Source organism: Hermetia illucens, chromosome 6, assembly GCF_905115235.1.
Source record: "Hermetia illucens chromosome 6, iHerIll2.2.curated.20191125, whole genome shotgun sequence".
NCBI classification, from domain to species: domain Eukaryota; kingdom Metazoa; phylum Arthropoda; class Insecta; order Diptera; family Stratiomyidae; genus Hermetia; species Hermetia illucens.
Window position 1 is genome coordinate 81,174,491 of NC_051854.1, and position 15,998 is coordinate 81,190,488.

Consider the following 15,998-nt stretch of genomic DNA (forward strand, 5'->3'; position numbering starts at 1 on the left):
TGAAATAAAATAACTGTTCAATGAAAATTCCATTTGGATACCAAAGGAAACTGTGCTTTTCCAATTCAACGAGATTATTGTTGTATACCAGGAAACTAATTCATTTACATTTCAAACCCAATCAGTGACGCTATTTTCCGATAATGGCAGAGAGAAAAACTCCAATTAATTTCCTATTAAGAAGGAAGATCTGCAGACTCCGCTTCTCATTTTCTTTTGCACCTTCTTTAATTGCTGTTTAATTATAGCGAAGGTTAACATCATGTGCCTTTCCAGAGAGAGATAAACATAACATTTCCAATGGACAGTATTTATCGAAAACAACCTTTTGATGGAGCAGCAGCAAGAAATATCTTCAGCACATCCAAAGGACAAGTTAAACTGTGCTGAACGGTGTCCGTCTGAAGAAGAATTAATGAGAAAAGGTCAATGGAAAAGCGGTCCTTTTATAATAGTTTTCTCTGTACGCCTCCATTGGGAGACTCACATCTCACGAATGCTGGGGAATAGTCAACGCAGTGATGCGGAGGAGGACGTCATCCTTCTTTGAGTCAGAAGGGGGGAAATATTCAAATCCCATAAATTTCACTTTATACAGCAGGTTTCCTTTAGAAAAGATAAAAATTAGATGTTATGGTAGATGCCAAGCACACTGAATGTTTAACGAGTAGATAAGTTGGTATCCTGAAATTGGGTCTTGGCTTTAGGGAAATCGTTAGAACTGACAATCGGAAATTATAATCCTCTTAATAAATTCAATTTGAATCCCCCCTTTATCTCTCACTCCGAGATAGTCAGTCGCTGGTGAATAGAGAAATTATCTGGTTTATTTGCAGCTCATAAATGACAGGGCTCAGAAAAATGTAAGCTTCACAGCTAACCTGCTATATCCTTGATGTAATTGCACAATAATTATTCTATCAATGGGCAGTAACTGCTGGAATCGCCCACTTCAGTTAAGCGTTCGGATAAAATGTGGACAGTCTTTTTATCCCCGCAATTAAAGCGACACTGACGTCGTTAAAATAATATAAATCCATTCTTCCTGGGATGAATAGCAATAATTACTAGGCTGCCAGCTTAGTCTTCTTTCCACACATGTTTTCCTGCTATTAACTTTAATTATGGATTTCGGAATTACGATCTGAATTAGACACGAGTTGAATCAGCAACTTTTTCAGGAGCAAGTCATCATAGGTCATTTTTTCTAGGTCACCCTCCCATGTAACCTCGCAGCACCGCACTAGCCCCAAATTAAGATTTATCCCACTGCGACGAGGATTATAGTTTGATGGTTTCTCTTCGCCAAATGATGACTTCTCGAAATGGAAGCCTATAAAGTTTTGGGGTTGTTTCTATCGTTTATTATGTGCGTATGCTCCCGGGCTGTCGCGTAGGTGGCAAAATAATTTCGGCTCAGTTCCCGTATATTAAGCTATGCTGGGATTGTCATAATGTCATTAAGTCAACGATTGCTTCCCTGCCTTCCGGCAAAGCGCTCCTTCACTTTGATTATGATTACGGTTTCCATTTAATACGATTTCATCATGATATTGAGGCGATACTGTGGTTATGCGATTACCAAGAAAATGAAGAACAGAAAGAATGTGTCTGACAAGAATTTTACATCATGTCCTTGCGGATATCGAAAATGATTATGATGATAGCTTGAAGGTGTGATTAGATAACACTTAAAGGATATTACATGCTCAACATTTGGCAGTTTTGTGATAAATTTCAAGGATGAGTTTGGTGTAATTACTTTTCCGTGTAAACGATTTTCGGCAATTGAGATATTGTCCTTGTTGCGAGCTATGCGCCGAAATGGGGCTATAACTAGACAGGAAACATAATATATTGTCATGAGTTTTAATGGGGGAGGGGAATATTCAATCTTCGATTGGTTTCATGTTTATGCGTAGGTGAAACGACTTTTCTAAAAACAACTTGCAGAAATTCTATCGAGTTCCAGTAGGTCCTGGTTGTCTATAATTTCGTCAAAGTTCTTATTTCAACATTTGCATAACTGGAAATTTTGTCTCGAAGTCACCTGCTGGAGTATGGATCTATTTAGGTTTACATTTCGTATGCAAGCTTTCTACCCTTTTCCAGGATATTTTTTGATTCGCCTACAAAAGTTTATACCAAACTATTATACATTCTCCATCAATCGTTGAGCTTCTGGATTGAACACGTCGATCTTTATATCCATCTTTGAAATGTTAATGTACCTCTTTCGTAAGGGTTTCTTTATCTTGTCAACGAAATGATATGTGTATCGTTCCAAAAGTGGAATATTTTCATATAAGCAAATTGACGAAGGTTATTTACGGCTTATGGCATCCATTGCCTGGGACTTTCAATTACTGCATGGTGACGAGGAACTGTTAAACGTCGACTTGATTATCTGACCCCAGTTCTTCTTGTTTTTTTGATCACTACTCCTTCAATCCACTGGGCTCAAAAGGTTGCAAGACTGGGATTACAATTGTTTTTGCAACTAATATTATAAGCCATAAAGCCATAAGATGGAACATAAAACCTAAGGAGCACTAACATCCCCACTATCACACCCTAGGAGGTGGCAGGGCAAGTAGTTCTGACCTCCTAGCTGGCATAATACTTGCGTCCTAGGTAGTAGCCTCGGTAAAAGTCGAACTACATTGGGAGTCCCGGAGCCGTCGGCAAGGAGTTGTCGATGGGGTGATGTGAGCCTAGCTTTGCAAAGGTGGTAGTTGTGGCGTGTATCAGGAGTCAGCCCCTTCGGGACACTGGTCGGGTAGTGTGCATTGAACCGGTATTTAGCAGACCTCGATGCCCAGACCGAGCGCTGATCCGTCCGTGAGTTCCGAGTGCAGCTGATCGTAGGTCAGGCCTCAGGGAACTCGGGTAGGGGCTTTGTCCCCGAGAGTATACCCGTTCCTGACTATTGCGGCCCGCTCCCTTGCACGCGACGTGCTAGTTTAATTTCTAAATGGCAAATATAAACAATAGGAATGAGGGGATGGTGGGAATGGACAACGAGCTGGTTGTGTTTACATGCAGCACGATAATGCGTCATTCGCCCCAGCGCCCAGCGAAGGACGCTGCAAGACCTGAAATACTCGACGAGACATCGAGATAGACAAACAGGAAAAAATACTCGCAAAGTGATGTGGTACCTGCAAAGGAGACGGCAACGCACAGAGTACCACGCAGTCCTATACTTGCGGGAAGAGGCACAAGGGAAACTGCTGAAACTAATCAGATAATTTCGAATATAAGCCGAGTGGGAGCGCTATCGACTACTTTGACGAAAGCTGAAGAGGAAAGGCTTATTCAGAAATGCGCGGCAGTTGTGAAGCGCATGCAATCTGCTACGTTCCTTCAGAAAAACATCAGCAAAGAGGTGAAAAACGGGCTGATGGAGCTGGAGGAGCTTCTGAATACAATTTCATACTACAGGCGGAAATGAGGAGTACGAGAAAACCTACGGGAACCAGAAATAACCGCGCCTCTCGATGTCAACACTGCGAGCGCTAGACGGATCGCAGACAGCCAGTTGCAGACTGAACTGGGGAAAAAACAAAACGGGAAAGCGGCATCTGAAGGAAACTTCCCTCTGGTATTCTGCAGAACACAAAAGAAGAAGGCAAAGAGGGACAAGAGACAACAATACGCCGCGTCATCAGAAAAACTTTTACTTAAAATTAAGGCGAACACGAAGGATGGACCAAAAGAAAAGGTGGGGGACGAAGGAGCTCACGACCGCCAGCTCGGTGGAGTCCTAGTAGAATTAGGACCGAGGACAACAAATAAAGTTACGTTCTGGGAAGCATTCAAGGGGCCAGCCTGGAACCGACGTGCTCGATGGAAATCCGAAACCTTGACTACCTTACACAAACCAGGTAGCCAATGTCCGGATTGGTATCACCTCTGCGAACTACCGAGGTCAAAAACTCGCTGTGGTGGAAATTGCGGAAGAAAATACTAAACAGCGAGAAAATCAGAATTGGTTTGTGTAGGGTACGAATCCGGGCCGCCCCAACTAAATGTTGCAGATGTTTGGATTATGGGCCCAAGTCTGCAACCTGTCGGAGACCTGACAGAAGGGCAACATGCCGCAAATGCGGCAGGTGACGTGTCTGATAAAAACGTTGCGCACATTGCGGGATCGGGGCGGTATATATTGTAAGCTCATCGCCCTTTGCGGTTAGCGTCTGGGGAACCGTCTGCACCGGCCGTGATGGTGATCGCGAGAGGGGTTCCTGTTGCCCTTCTTGTTAAGGAGCGTAACGATATATACAAGCGCAAATGGGAAGAGCCAAAGTAGGTGATTGCTCGTGATGTACAGCAACGTACCCAGACGTGGGGCGATTCTCTTGGCAAAATGAAACTAATGGCAGATGGACTGCGTGGTTTATTGGCAACTCAGGTGCGTGGCTGAATAGGACTGACTATTTCCTAATTCAGTTCTTAAGTGAGTATGGAAGTTTTCAGTCTTACCTCCACAAGATTGGCATAGCACGATCTCCCGATTATGTGTTTTGCAGTGGAGTTTTGGACGACGACCATCACATCTTTTTTTCTTGTGAAAGGTGGGATGGGTTTCGTCAGTAGCTTTATTTAAACGCAGCGGATCTCTCTCCAGACAACATTGCCAAGGAGATGCTAAGGAGCGCTGACAGGTGAAACCATGCTGCCCATTACGTTCGGATCGCTCCCGTAGCAAAGAAGATACAGCTCGATTGGTAGAGGAGCCGGATGGAAGGGGGTTCTTTAAACTGACTTCTTCCTCTCTCCTCCCGTCGGTGGAAAGAATTCCCTGATTTGAAGGCTCCGCTAGGCGGGAGAGTTCGGGGACTAGCCCGAAGTAATTGGACAAACGGTTCCAAGCTAGCTGTAGAAGTGTTTAGTTTGTAGTCCGACGATGTACTGTTGCGGGAGTCCAACACTTGCTGCAAGCAAAAAAAAATCAAACCCCAGCTGCACCTTCACCTGTTGAGTTTTTCTTAATGAAAATGAGGTCTTCCAATTCGATAGCACTATAAGCTGCCTTGCGTCGTGGCCTACGACATCGTTCCATCATACAGGGTCTGCCTCTTTTTCTTTATCTACCATAGATATTGCCCTTATAGATTCTCCGGGATGGATTATCCTCACCCATGCGGGTTAGGTGACCTCTTTAAAAAGGTTACGGAATAGTTCATCCTCTTGCAGGGGGCCAAAAATTCTTCGAAGGATTCTTCTCTTGAACGCGGCTAAGAGTTTACGATATTTCTTGATAAGAATCCATGTCTCCGAGGAAAAAATGAAGACTCGCAAGATCATTGTCTTGTACAGAAAGAACTTGGATCCTGAGTGAGGTGTTTAGATTGGAACAGTTTTTGTAAGCTGAAATAGGCTCGCCATAATCAACGGTCTTAAAATTGTAGTCTCCTATCTATATTGTTCTCATGACCAGTGCCATTTGTTGCTATTGGTTTTTTGCTGTTAACTTTGCCACCATCTTTTTCATCTTGCCTTCATTAATGTTCAGCTCAAAATCTTGCATCATCGCCGCCTACTTGATATGGACGAAGGTAGATGGCAGATGCCGGTTTGTTCTTCTCATAACGTCAATATCGTCAGCATAGTTGGGAGGACTTAAAGAGGATAATGAGTCTTGCAGTAACACCCGCATCGCCAATCACTTTCTCAGGCTAAAGAGCAACATGACAGAGCACCCCTTTGTCTTAGACCGTTGGGGATGCTGAATGGTTTTGGGAGTGATTCTGCTACTTTCATCTGGCTTGACACATAGATCAGGCTGAGGTTAGTCAGTCTTATAAGTTTCGTTGGGATACCAAATTCTTTCATGTACTTTTTACTCGGGCTATACTATCATAGGCGGCCTTCAAGTCGATGAAAAGATGGTTTTACTCCAGGCAAATCATCAACAGATTAGATTTCCTTTCTACGGCAAGCGATGGAAAAACTGTTGGAAAATGAACCTCAGTTGCACCATAGTTTCACCGACTTTAAGGACGTCTATGATAGCATAGCCAGAGTGTACCCCGACCAAATTCATAAGACTAACTAGGTTGACCCAGACCAATACGCAACGCCTGATAAAAACAGCAGGATCACTCTCGAGACCATTCAACATCAACAACAGTCTAAGACAAGGGAATGCCCCATCATGCATTGAGAAGCAACATCCTCTTTAACTCCACCCAACTACTGACGTACCCTCACGATATTGACATCATGGGAAGAACAACCCGAGACGTACAAACTGCTTTCATCCTGATCGAACACGCGGCGCGTTGATCTAGGACGGCACATCATGAAGTATTTGGTGGTACCAAGAACCCACCAACTAACAACATTAAATCATAACCGATAACAGCTATGACAATGAAATCCACGGAAGGTTGATGGCAGCCAACAAAGCCTATTCCAACTTACAAAAACTGTTCCGCTCGAAACGTTTCACTATAGGGTCAAAGTTTTTACTGTACAAAACAATGATCTTGCCAGTCCCCATGGCCAACTCTCCTCGGAGACTTGGGCTCTTTGCAAAAAAAATTTCGAACTCTAGGCCTCGTTCGAGAGAAGAATTCTCCGAAGAATTTTTGGCCCCCTACATGAGGCTGGACGATTTCGTAGACTACATAACGACGAAATCTATCAGCGGCTCAATAGGTTACAGTGGGCGGGACACTTAATCCGTATGGAGGAGGATGATCCAGCCCGGAAAGTCTATAAGGACAATATCTATGATAGAAAAGCAAGACGAAGCAGACCCTGCCTGAGATGGAACAATGGCGTAGGTCAGGAAGCCTGACTATTTTCAGGGAGATCGAATTGGTGGACCTGGGCGTAACGCCGGGATGTATGGAGTTTCTTAAGGCAGGCCTAGAATGATACTTGATTTAGGTCTGATCCAATTACTGTCGTCCTAGTTATGGAATAAATAAATATGTGTATTTCCTTTGGCATACTATGATATCTTTGAGTTTCGCGCCTTTCGAAGGAGCTATGACGTTGAATCCACGGATAATCTGGTAGGTATCAAAGCTGCATCTATCTATGCATCTACCTTTTTCTCGCTTGCCGTTAGGAGATGCGCGATGATCACCTTTGATAGCCTGATCTGTATCACCTATTTGCCATTAGCGGAATTGCCATTGGACAGGGGATACGTAGGTGATTCCAGCGACGTCGCTCTATGATTTCTTGGCGTCTAAGCTCTTGCACAGTTGTTTTTCTGTTCGAATTTATCCAGGAATTGATTGCATTTGAAGGCGGTAGGTTTCATGTTCTACTGGTTTTCCATGTGTTTGTTATTGTATTCGTCGGCAATCGCTTTGAGTTTGGGGGTTCATTTTCACCCTCGCTTGTCGACAGTATCGGATTTTGTTCTTTGGGGTACCTTCAGACTTGACCACTAGTCCATCTGCCACCTCGTTCTACGAAGTCCCTCCTGTTGACACCGATTGTGTTGCCCCCGAAGGCTACGATTTCCTGCCTAAACGCCAACGGCTCGTCTTCCGATAATGTACCTGGCATCAACACCTCTTCCTTTAATATCTTCGTCTGTGCACCCTGGGTAGTCTGGCCAGAGTAAGGGTCCAACTTAAAATTGAAGGTGGCAATTTGTTCAGAGTACACATATTATACATCATTCTCTCATTTATGAACTAAGCCCTCAGCATTTCCTGCACCATATTGGCTTGGGATCCTATTAGCACCTTTCTCAGTGAAAGAAAGACGGTCCGCGGTCTTCCCTCAATTAAAGACGGGATATTGTGGTTACAGCGTAACTTCGCTAAATATTATTAGAGAGATGTTGAAATCGGAAGAAATATAGCGCGCTGAACGCTTTAATACTTAAGCCACGCCTGGTAGGTAGAGTGGAAGCGGAACACGAAGGATAGTATCAGAACAGAAAGCATGGTCGCTTAATACCCAGTTTTCCCAACCATGCGTTCCGGCAGTTGCCAGTCTGGAATTTTCAAAAAGCAGATAGATGGCTCCTTTAACCAAATTGCGACAAACCCCAATAAGAGCAAACTGGAAGTTAAGAAGTGAGTCACAGGAATTGTAACCAATGGCTAAGGACCTCCATCTGCTGCGAAATTATTCTTCCCTTTTCAAAGTAAATGATGATCCTTTTTCGTATGCTTTATTCTCTTCATATTTTTACGTAAACCAAAGAAAGCACTGGCAAATACTGAATTTACCATCAATAGATTCAATTCAATACTTCACTTCTTCTATTGTTAATCTCAAGGTAATCCAATAGTCGAAAAACAATTTGCCGCGAACAAAAGGACTAAAGGAGAAAAACAGCTTGAAACATAATCGCTAAAAAGCTAGGCATGTCCTTATCTACGGTTACCTCTTTTGAAGCGACCTCATTATTCTGAAATATGCTTATAACTCCATCTTGGCAGTTGTTCATACTCGTATACATTTATTTCGCCTGAACTTTTCTTCGGGTTTCCCCATTGTGTTTGCTTTTCAATTATATCTTTCCAAATACACATCGGACCAATTCCTTGAAGAGAAGGAAGACTATGTATATTGGTATGTTATTGCTACCCTATGAGGCTGCTCACAATAGGAAGTCCTCGAGGGCTAGGGATGTTTCATTTGAGTTACTTGGATACGTTGACTACGACCGATGATGTGGGAAAACTCAACTGTATCGCATTTCAAAAGGGTATTAAGGAAACTGAAAATAAATCAGAAGTTGGCATAGTGCGGGAATTGTGTAGTTTATTGCGGTATAACGAAGCTGATTCGAATTTAATTGGAAGTAACAAACTTTCAAAGAGACCTTTCACGGACGAGGCATTACGATTCGTCGCTATTTGCAACTTTCCGCTTGTGAAGGAACCTCAGACTGTGTTGGAATGTCGTAAGTGGTTAAACTTGAATAGAAAGGTATGAGGTATTTTGGAAGATTCATAGAAATAACGTCGATTGAGTTCTGGGTACGGAAAGGAATGCGAATATTTGAACAGTTTGGAATGATTTGTTCCATGAACCACGGTATTTTGATGAAGCAACTCCATTGACCACTTTACTGAGTGAAATTTCTCTGGTTGGCTTTATAGATTTACCTATTACAGTAAATAGCAATTACTAGGGTGAAGTTTGCAAAATGTCGGAAAAGGACGCTTCGTTTTCAATAAACTTCCAAGGAAAAGATAAAGCCCTATTAAAACTGAGTTACGTACCTGTTAGATTTCGTTGGTGGTGTTGCATACGGGACGCCCAGGAACGCTTCCACAGATCGTAAATATCTAAAATGGTCCAGTGGCAGGATGACGCCATGAAGTTTTCCGTAGCGTGTTTGCACTATTCGATGTCCTGGTCTCATATTTTTATAAAGATTCGCCGTTGAGCTCGATGTTAGTTGACACAGTGTGCAAAAAATCAGAAGGATCAAAACTGAATTCGTTCTACAAATCATCTTCGCATCCATCCTTCTTTCGTTGACTACTTAAATTACGGTTCAATCCTAGTTATACACGTTCTAATTTTTCAGATTTAATACTATGAGTGGAGCCATGGTATTGTGTCGGCGAATGATATTATTTCGGTTTTTATCATCCGCGCATCGCTGGAGAGTGTGCAATTTGTCATGGCGGACGATTGTAGCAGAACAATAAATCTCGTCTCTTTCAATCGGAAAGTTCGTTGAAATTTCCATGAGTTATAATTCCAGGCTCCATCAGTCCATTCCGCTGATATTGATCAATTACTTTCGGTCGACAAATCATCGGTGCCGAGCTGACCACACAGGCAAGCAACAATCTGAAAAGGTAAATTTACGGTTCAATGGAGCTTACGCAGAGAATGAATAGAAAGAATAAATCAAAATGATGACCAGGGAAATATAAATTTGGAAACGTAATGATTCATCTCAAGCAGCAGGGGGAGGTTTGCCGAAATTTCCTGTATGATAGATGTTGAAGGACTCTTGCAAGGATGAGCTAAAGTTTGCGCTAAAAATGGCTCCAAGGGGACCACATGGAATATTTGTAGATAAATTCACATTATAGTTGGTTGGACATAAAGTATCGAAACGTAGGCGAGTTATCGTAAACAAAACGACAATGGTTTAACAAAAACAAGATCAATTTCTATAGCCCCCAGATAAGATTATCTTCTTCTTTTTCATCTGCCTTTGTTCCGTTCACAAGCGGGGTCGGCTCGTCGTGATTGGTTTCGCCATTTGGCTCTATCACATGCCAATCTCGAGGCTTTTAAATCCCCATTCAGTGTATCGAGCCACCGTTGTTTCGGCCGGACTTTTGGTGGTTTACCATCGATTTCGATGACCAATACAATCCAGACCATACAATCGAAGACGCCTCTCACGCAATTTTTCCACGATCGGTGCAATCCCATAACGATCGCGGATATCCCCATTTCGGATGTGATCATAACGTGTCATGCCACTAGTTCAATGCAACATCTTCGTCTCCATTAACGCAAAACGCCGTTCATTGTCTTTTATAGTCGGCCAACACTCAGAATTATAGACGGTGGCAGGACGGACGACATTTCAGTTAATTTTAGATTTGAGACGTTCGTTGCTACGTCGATCACAAAGAACACCAGTTGTGGAATGCCACTTCATCCAGGTTGCGTTAATGCGTGAAGCAACTTCACAATGCAGTTTGCCATTGGTTGATAGCGTTGACTTGAGACATTTAAATCGCAGCAGATCACTGACACTGACAATGACTGGGAATCGGTCGTCAAAATTGCAGTTTTGCTTAGATTCAATCTGAGACCGTGTTACATGAGGCGATCGTTCCATTTTTGGACAAGTTGCTCGAGATCATTTTTGCTATCACATGCTAGGAAAACGTCATCTGCATAAAGCAGTGTATAGCGCGGGACATTGGAAGAGAAGTGGTGAGAGGGCGGTTCCTTGACGAATACCAACAGGGACACGAAGTGGTTTTGATACACCCGTCACACTTCGAACTTTTCTTTTCGGATCGTGGTAGAGCAGTTGAACCTGGCGCACGAGTTCTTCTAGCACTAAGTGTTGTTGTAAAGCATACCAGATGAGTTCGTGTGGCACACGGTCAAATGCTTTCTCTAGATCCAGAAATGCAATGTAAAGAGGCCGATGCTTCTCACGGTGTTTCCCCATGAGTAACCGTGCAGCGTGTATTGCGTCAATAGTTCCGCAGTTTTTAACAAATCCGGCTTGATTCATTGTTACTTCAAGAATGTTCGTCAAGAAGGTGTTCAAAAATTTTCATGGTTGGGAAACTAACCAGATCGGACGGTAATTTGAACATTCTGTTGGACTACCATTCATTTTCCATATTCGTACAGAGGTACTTTCTTGCCAGACAGATAATGTTCCACCTTCTTGAGTAACCCAATTAAAGAATTTACTGAGAGTATTGGGTCCCAGCTCTTCGATTTCCAGAGCTCAGTGGCGGTGTCGTCAGGCCCTGTGGCGATCTGCGATTTCATTCGTTTCATTGCCTCCTCAACTTCAGTTGCCCTAACAGGTCGAACAGCTGCAAATGTCGGCAATGATTGTGGAAGTGGAGGATGAGCAAATTCTTCAGTTGAAATCTGCTCGAAGTATTCTCGTCATCTATCCGTTGCGACTCGATAGTTGGTAAGGAAAGTACCGTTCTTTTCATTCAACGGCGGGACTCCAGACATCCCGGTTTTGCGCCGGGCTCCACCAATTCGATATACCTAAAAGCTGTCTGGCGTCTTGGCCTACGCCATCGGTTCATCTCAGGCGAGTCTGTCTCGTTTTCCACCATAGATATTGCCCTTAAAGACTTTCCGGGATGGATCATCCTCATCCATACCGATTAAGTGGCCCGCCGCCAGCAACCTGTTGAGCCGGATTTTATCCACAACCGGACTGCCGTGGTATCGCTCATAGATTTCGTCGTTATGTAGGCTACGGAATCGTCCATCCTTCTGTAGAGGGCCAAAATTCTTCGGGGGATTCTTCTCCAAGAGCCAAGAGTTCACATTTTTTGTTTTTTTTGCTAAGAACCCAAGCCTCCGAGGAATACAAAAGGACTGGTAAGATCATAGTCTTGCACAGTAAAAGCTTTGACCGTATGGTGAGACGTTTCTTGCGAAACAGTTTTTGTAACCTGAAATAGGAACTATTAGCTGCCAACAACCGTGCGCGGATTTCATCGTCATAGCTGTTATCGGTTGTGATTTTCGACCCTAGATAGGAGAAATTTTCAACGGTCTCAAAGTTGTAGTCTCCTATCTTCATTGCTTTCGTTTAACCAGTGCGATTCCATGTTGTTCATTCTTTTGGTTTTGGCGTTGACGTTGCCACTATGAACTTCATCTAGCTTTCATTAATATGCAGCCCAAGATCTTGCGCTGTATGTTCGATCTGGATGAAAGTAGACTGTACATTTCGGGTTGTTCCTCATATGATGTCGATATCGTCAGCATAGGCCAGTAGTTGGGTGGACTTGAAGAGGTTGGTACCTCTTTCATTTACATTAGCATCGCGAACCACTTTCTCCAGGGCCAGATTGAAGAGGACGCATGATAGGGCATCCCCTTGTCATAGACTGTTGTTGATGTTGAATAGTCTCAAGAGTGATCCTGCTGCTTTTATTTGGCCTCGCACATTGGTCAGGCTCAACTTAGTCAGTCTTATCAATTTCGTCGGGATACCGAATTCTCTGATGGCCGTGTACAGGTTTACCCTGGCTATGCTGTCATGGGCGGTTCTAAACTCGATGTTGTCATTAATGCAACAGAAGTGTTCGATATCCTGTGTGCGTTCGTTATCTATTTAAAAACTTGACTATGAAAAAGATAGCAAGTTTTGTCCAGCCAATAGAATTGCAAACAATATACTTAGTTGAGACCACGACTTCAGCTGATAAAAAGGCCCATTTGCGATAATTAATGCAGGCCACTACAGCAACCGAAGAAAACAGCGTCCTCCCCAATTTGCTTCTTAGGCGACAACGACTCCATTCACTAGGAAACGCTTTTACGGAAGCAACCAGCACTTCATCTATATAGTCCACGATCAAGTGGCATGCTACGGACATTCGCGAGCGCATGTCTTCTTTGCCTCATTCATATTCGCCACGATTGCACAATGCCTTGTCATGATAAAAAAGATCAATGCTCTGCTTCCTTCAATGTCTTCTGACTGGCATTAGTTACTGGCACGCACCAATGCAGTCCTCATCAAGTCTTAGAAATCTACTAATTTGCTGGTAAATTTTAACGCAGCTTGGCTATCCAGCCAGCTATGTGTCAGCGTTGCCTTACTAGCGACATACCATCTGTACTGTTGAAGTCTGACTTGAGGTTCTTGGAGGATATTCCTTTTTTTTCGATAACGAGAACCGAAATATACTTTCCACACCGACACGTCTGATAGCCTCTATAATTCCATTACCTTAGGCACCTCTTCACTTAACTCTGACCTGTTTATTATCTCACATGCCTGCTCCCTGCTAGCCTGTCTGTCTGTCTGCTTGTCCATATTCCCTTTGCTTTCACCATAAGTTCCATTATATTTTCGGATGTAAAGTGCTACCCGGTTGTAGCTTCCAATGTAGCCCTTTGGGTTTCGAATCTGGGGCAATAGAAAAAATTGTGTCCTGCGTCCTCTGCAATATTTGGCACTTTGGCCAATATGGCGAATCATCACGCCCAAATCGATACAGATATGCTGGATAGTCTCCGTGTCCGTTCAAGAGTTGAGGTAGGTCGAAAACGTACCTCGCGTGGGGTCGCCCTATCCATTTCTGGATATTCCATATGATTTTGTGAGTCCAGCGACTCATCCCACTTTTCCTGCCATTCCGCGACAGTTTTAGTTCGTCGTAACTGTCGCGGACGGGCAGAAGATTCTCCGGTGAGATACGCTCGATCGTAAAGTTGTTGTCTTTCTTTCGCCAGAATCTCAATCGAGACCATTCCGGCTATTACGCAAGCTGCTTCACTGGATAGTGTTCTGTAAGCGCAACATGGTCGAAGTACACTTATACGATACGCAGCTCCAATCTTTCTCTTATTTGATATATTTTTCAGTGCGTCTGTCTATTCTGGGGCTGCATACAGTAGGAACGAACTGACCAGCTTCGAAATAAAGAGTCGACGGCTCGGCCTTGGCCTTGAGGCAGGCCTTGCGGCATTGTCCGATTTCAGAGTTTCACCAAAAGTTTGCAACTCGCTTTTGGGATACAACACACCTTGGCATGAAGACGTCACATGCTCGCCGCAACTTTTTGCCGATCTGTAAAGCTTTATCTTCTGCGCCTCCTTGAAGCGCTGTATTTTGCTGCAAAACTTTTTCGAAAATCTCCTCGTGAAACTTATTAGCTGCCCACCTTTCAGCTCTCGCCCGAGACCATTTCATTCGTGTACCATGCATGATGTGCTATGTGTATATTCTTGACTGACATACTACTGGAGATCCTTAGCTAAAACATCGCTAACAAAAATGGCACCTATCACGGACCCCATTTATCTCTTTCGGAAAGTGTTCACGCAGTCAGTGTTAGGAACTATAAGATTCAGACGAGAAAGAGCTTCGGGTAATATACGTCCTCTTGTGTTCGTTTCTCGGCTGCCCCATTCTGCTGTTCGAGAAAAGAATCCGACGAGACAGACCCTGCCCAAGATGAAGCGATGGCGTAGTTTAGGACACCAGGGATATAAAAAATGTGGACGTCGGCGGAAAACCACGGTGTCAACCGGACACCGGTTGTTGCGCCGTTCTTCGTGATGTTCTTCATGCTGGCTTATTCGGAGGACCTGCATCAGTTTAATGGACTATGACATCTTTCCTCGAACACCTTGACTACGATCCTGACATCTGTTTGCTCTCTCACCTGGTCACCTTGCGCAAAAGCCTAATTGTGGAAAGAGAGGCAAATAGAGTTAGAGTGAAGGCAAAGACCAACAAAACCAAGGCTCTCACTCTAAAGGGTCATTGCAGTCACAATATTTGCAGCAGAGCATTAGAAGCGTTGGTCAATTGATAAGGTTTTGTGTCAAACAAAAACTTATTAATATTGGTTTACTGTGTGTGTGTCTGCCTGTCACACGCATTTTTCTCGTAGGGAAGGACGAGTAACATCCTTCCACGTCAAATTTAATACATACAAAGGACTTGTTACCACTGATAAAGGGAACAAGTGGTTCCCGGTATTTACAAATAAAAATCAAGACTAGCGAATTGGAAAAATATTTTTTTTTATTATTTCAAATATACAAAAGGTCTGTGTAAATTTTTTTTTACCATACTATGAAAGGTATCGGTTAGTACTTTCCGAAGCCGGTCTTTTTGACATTTATTAGAAAGGTGGGGAGAATGTCAATATCAAATGAAAGTGGATATTCTCACATAATATATGCTTTTATTACGTGCTATGTGCCAATGGAACAAATGCACACTCAATGGCTTTATAAAAGAAATACACAAAACCTTTTATACCTGATGCGTCCAACTTCCGGCTTCTCGATTTGTTATATTTAGGAAGCGTGATTCGTGTCGACAGTGCCACCGAACTGAATACTGCTTGACACACTAACAACGCTAGATCCGCTCTCGCTGGCTTATCTAAAATCTTTAAATTAAATTATGTCAACACCAAGATCTAGTTGAGACTGTTATGTTTTCTCCTTTGAAATTTGCTCGAAATAGTCTTGCTATCTTTCTGACATTGTTTCGTCTGTTGATAAACAAATTACTGTTCTTGCCGTTGATAGAAGAAAAGGATTCAGTATCCTGTGTGCGCTAGTGGCTTCCTCGCCGTCACGACTATCGTTATGATCTTTCTGATGAACTTTCTTTACTTCTTTGTTGGTTATCTTATAACATGCCAGCTGGCCCCAAGTAATTGTCAGGAAGCCTCATTCTCGGCATAGGATTGACCTATTTGTGATGGGTATGTAATGAAGACGATGAAGTTGACCCGACAGTACTTAATTTTTCACGATGAAACGGTTTACTAATCAATCGCAGCGCTGAG

At 43.2% G+C, this 15,998-nt stretch overlaps 1 protein-coding gene across 3 annotated transcripts in view; it reads right to left on the bottom strand.

Moving 5' to 3' along the window:
* Positions 1-15,998, bottom strand: part of LOC119660213 (neuroligin-4, Y-linked) — a 329,531-nt gene that overhangs the window by 249,435 nt on the left and 64,098 nt on the right. For all 3 annotated transcript variants that reach the window (XM_038068648.1, XM_038068647.1, XM_038068649.1), the window contains exon 2: positions 9,210-9,789. In XM_038068648.1, the coding sequence (XP_037924576.1) occupies positions 9,210-9,457 (248 nt within the window). In that variant the 5' untranslated portion in view covers positions 9,458-9,789. The remainder of the gene's footprint in view (positions 1-9,209; positions 9,790-15,998) is intronic.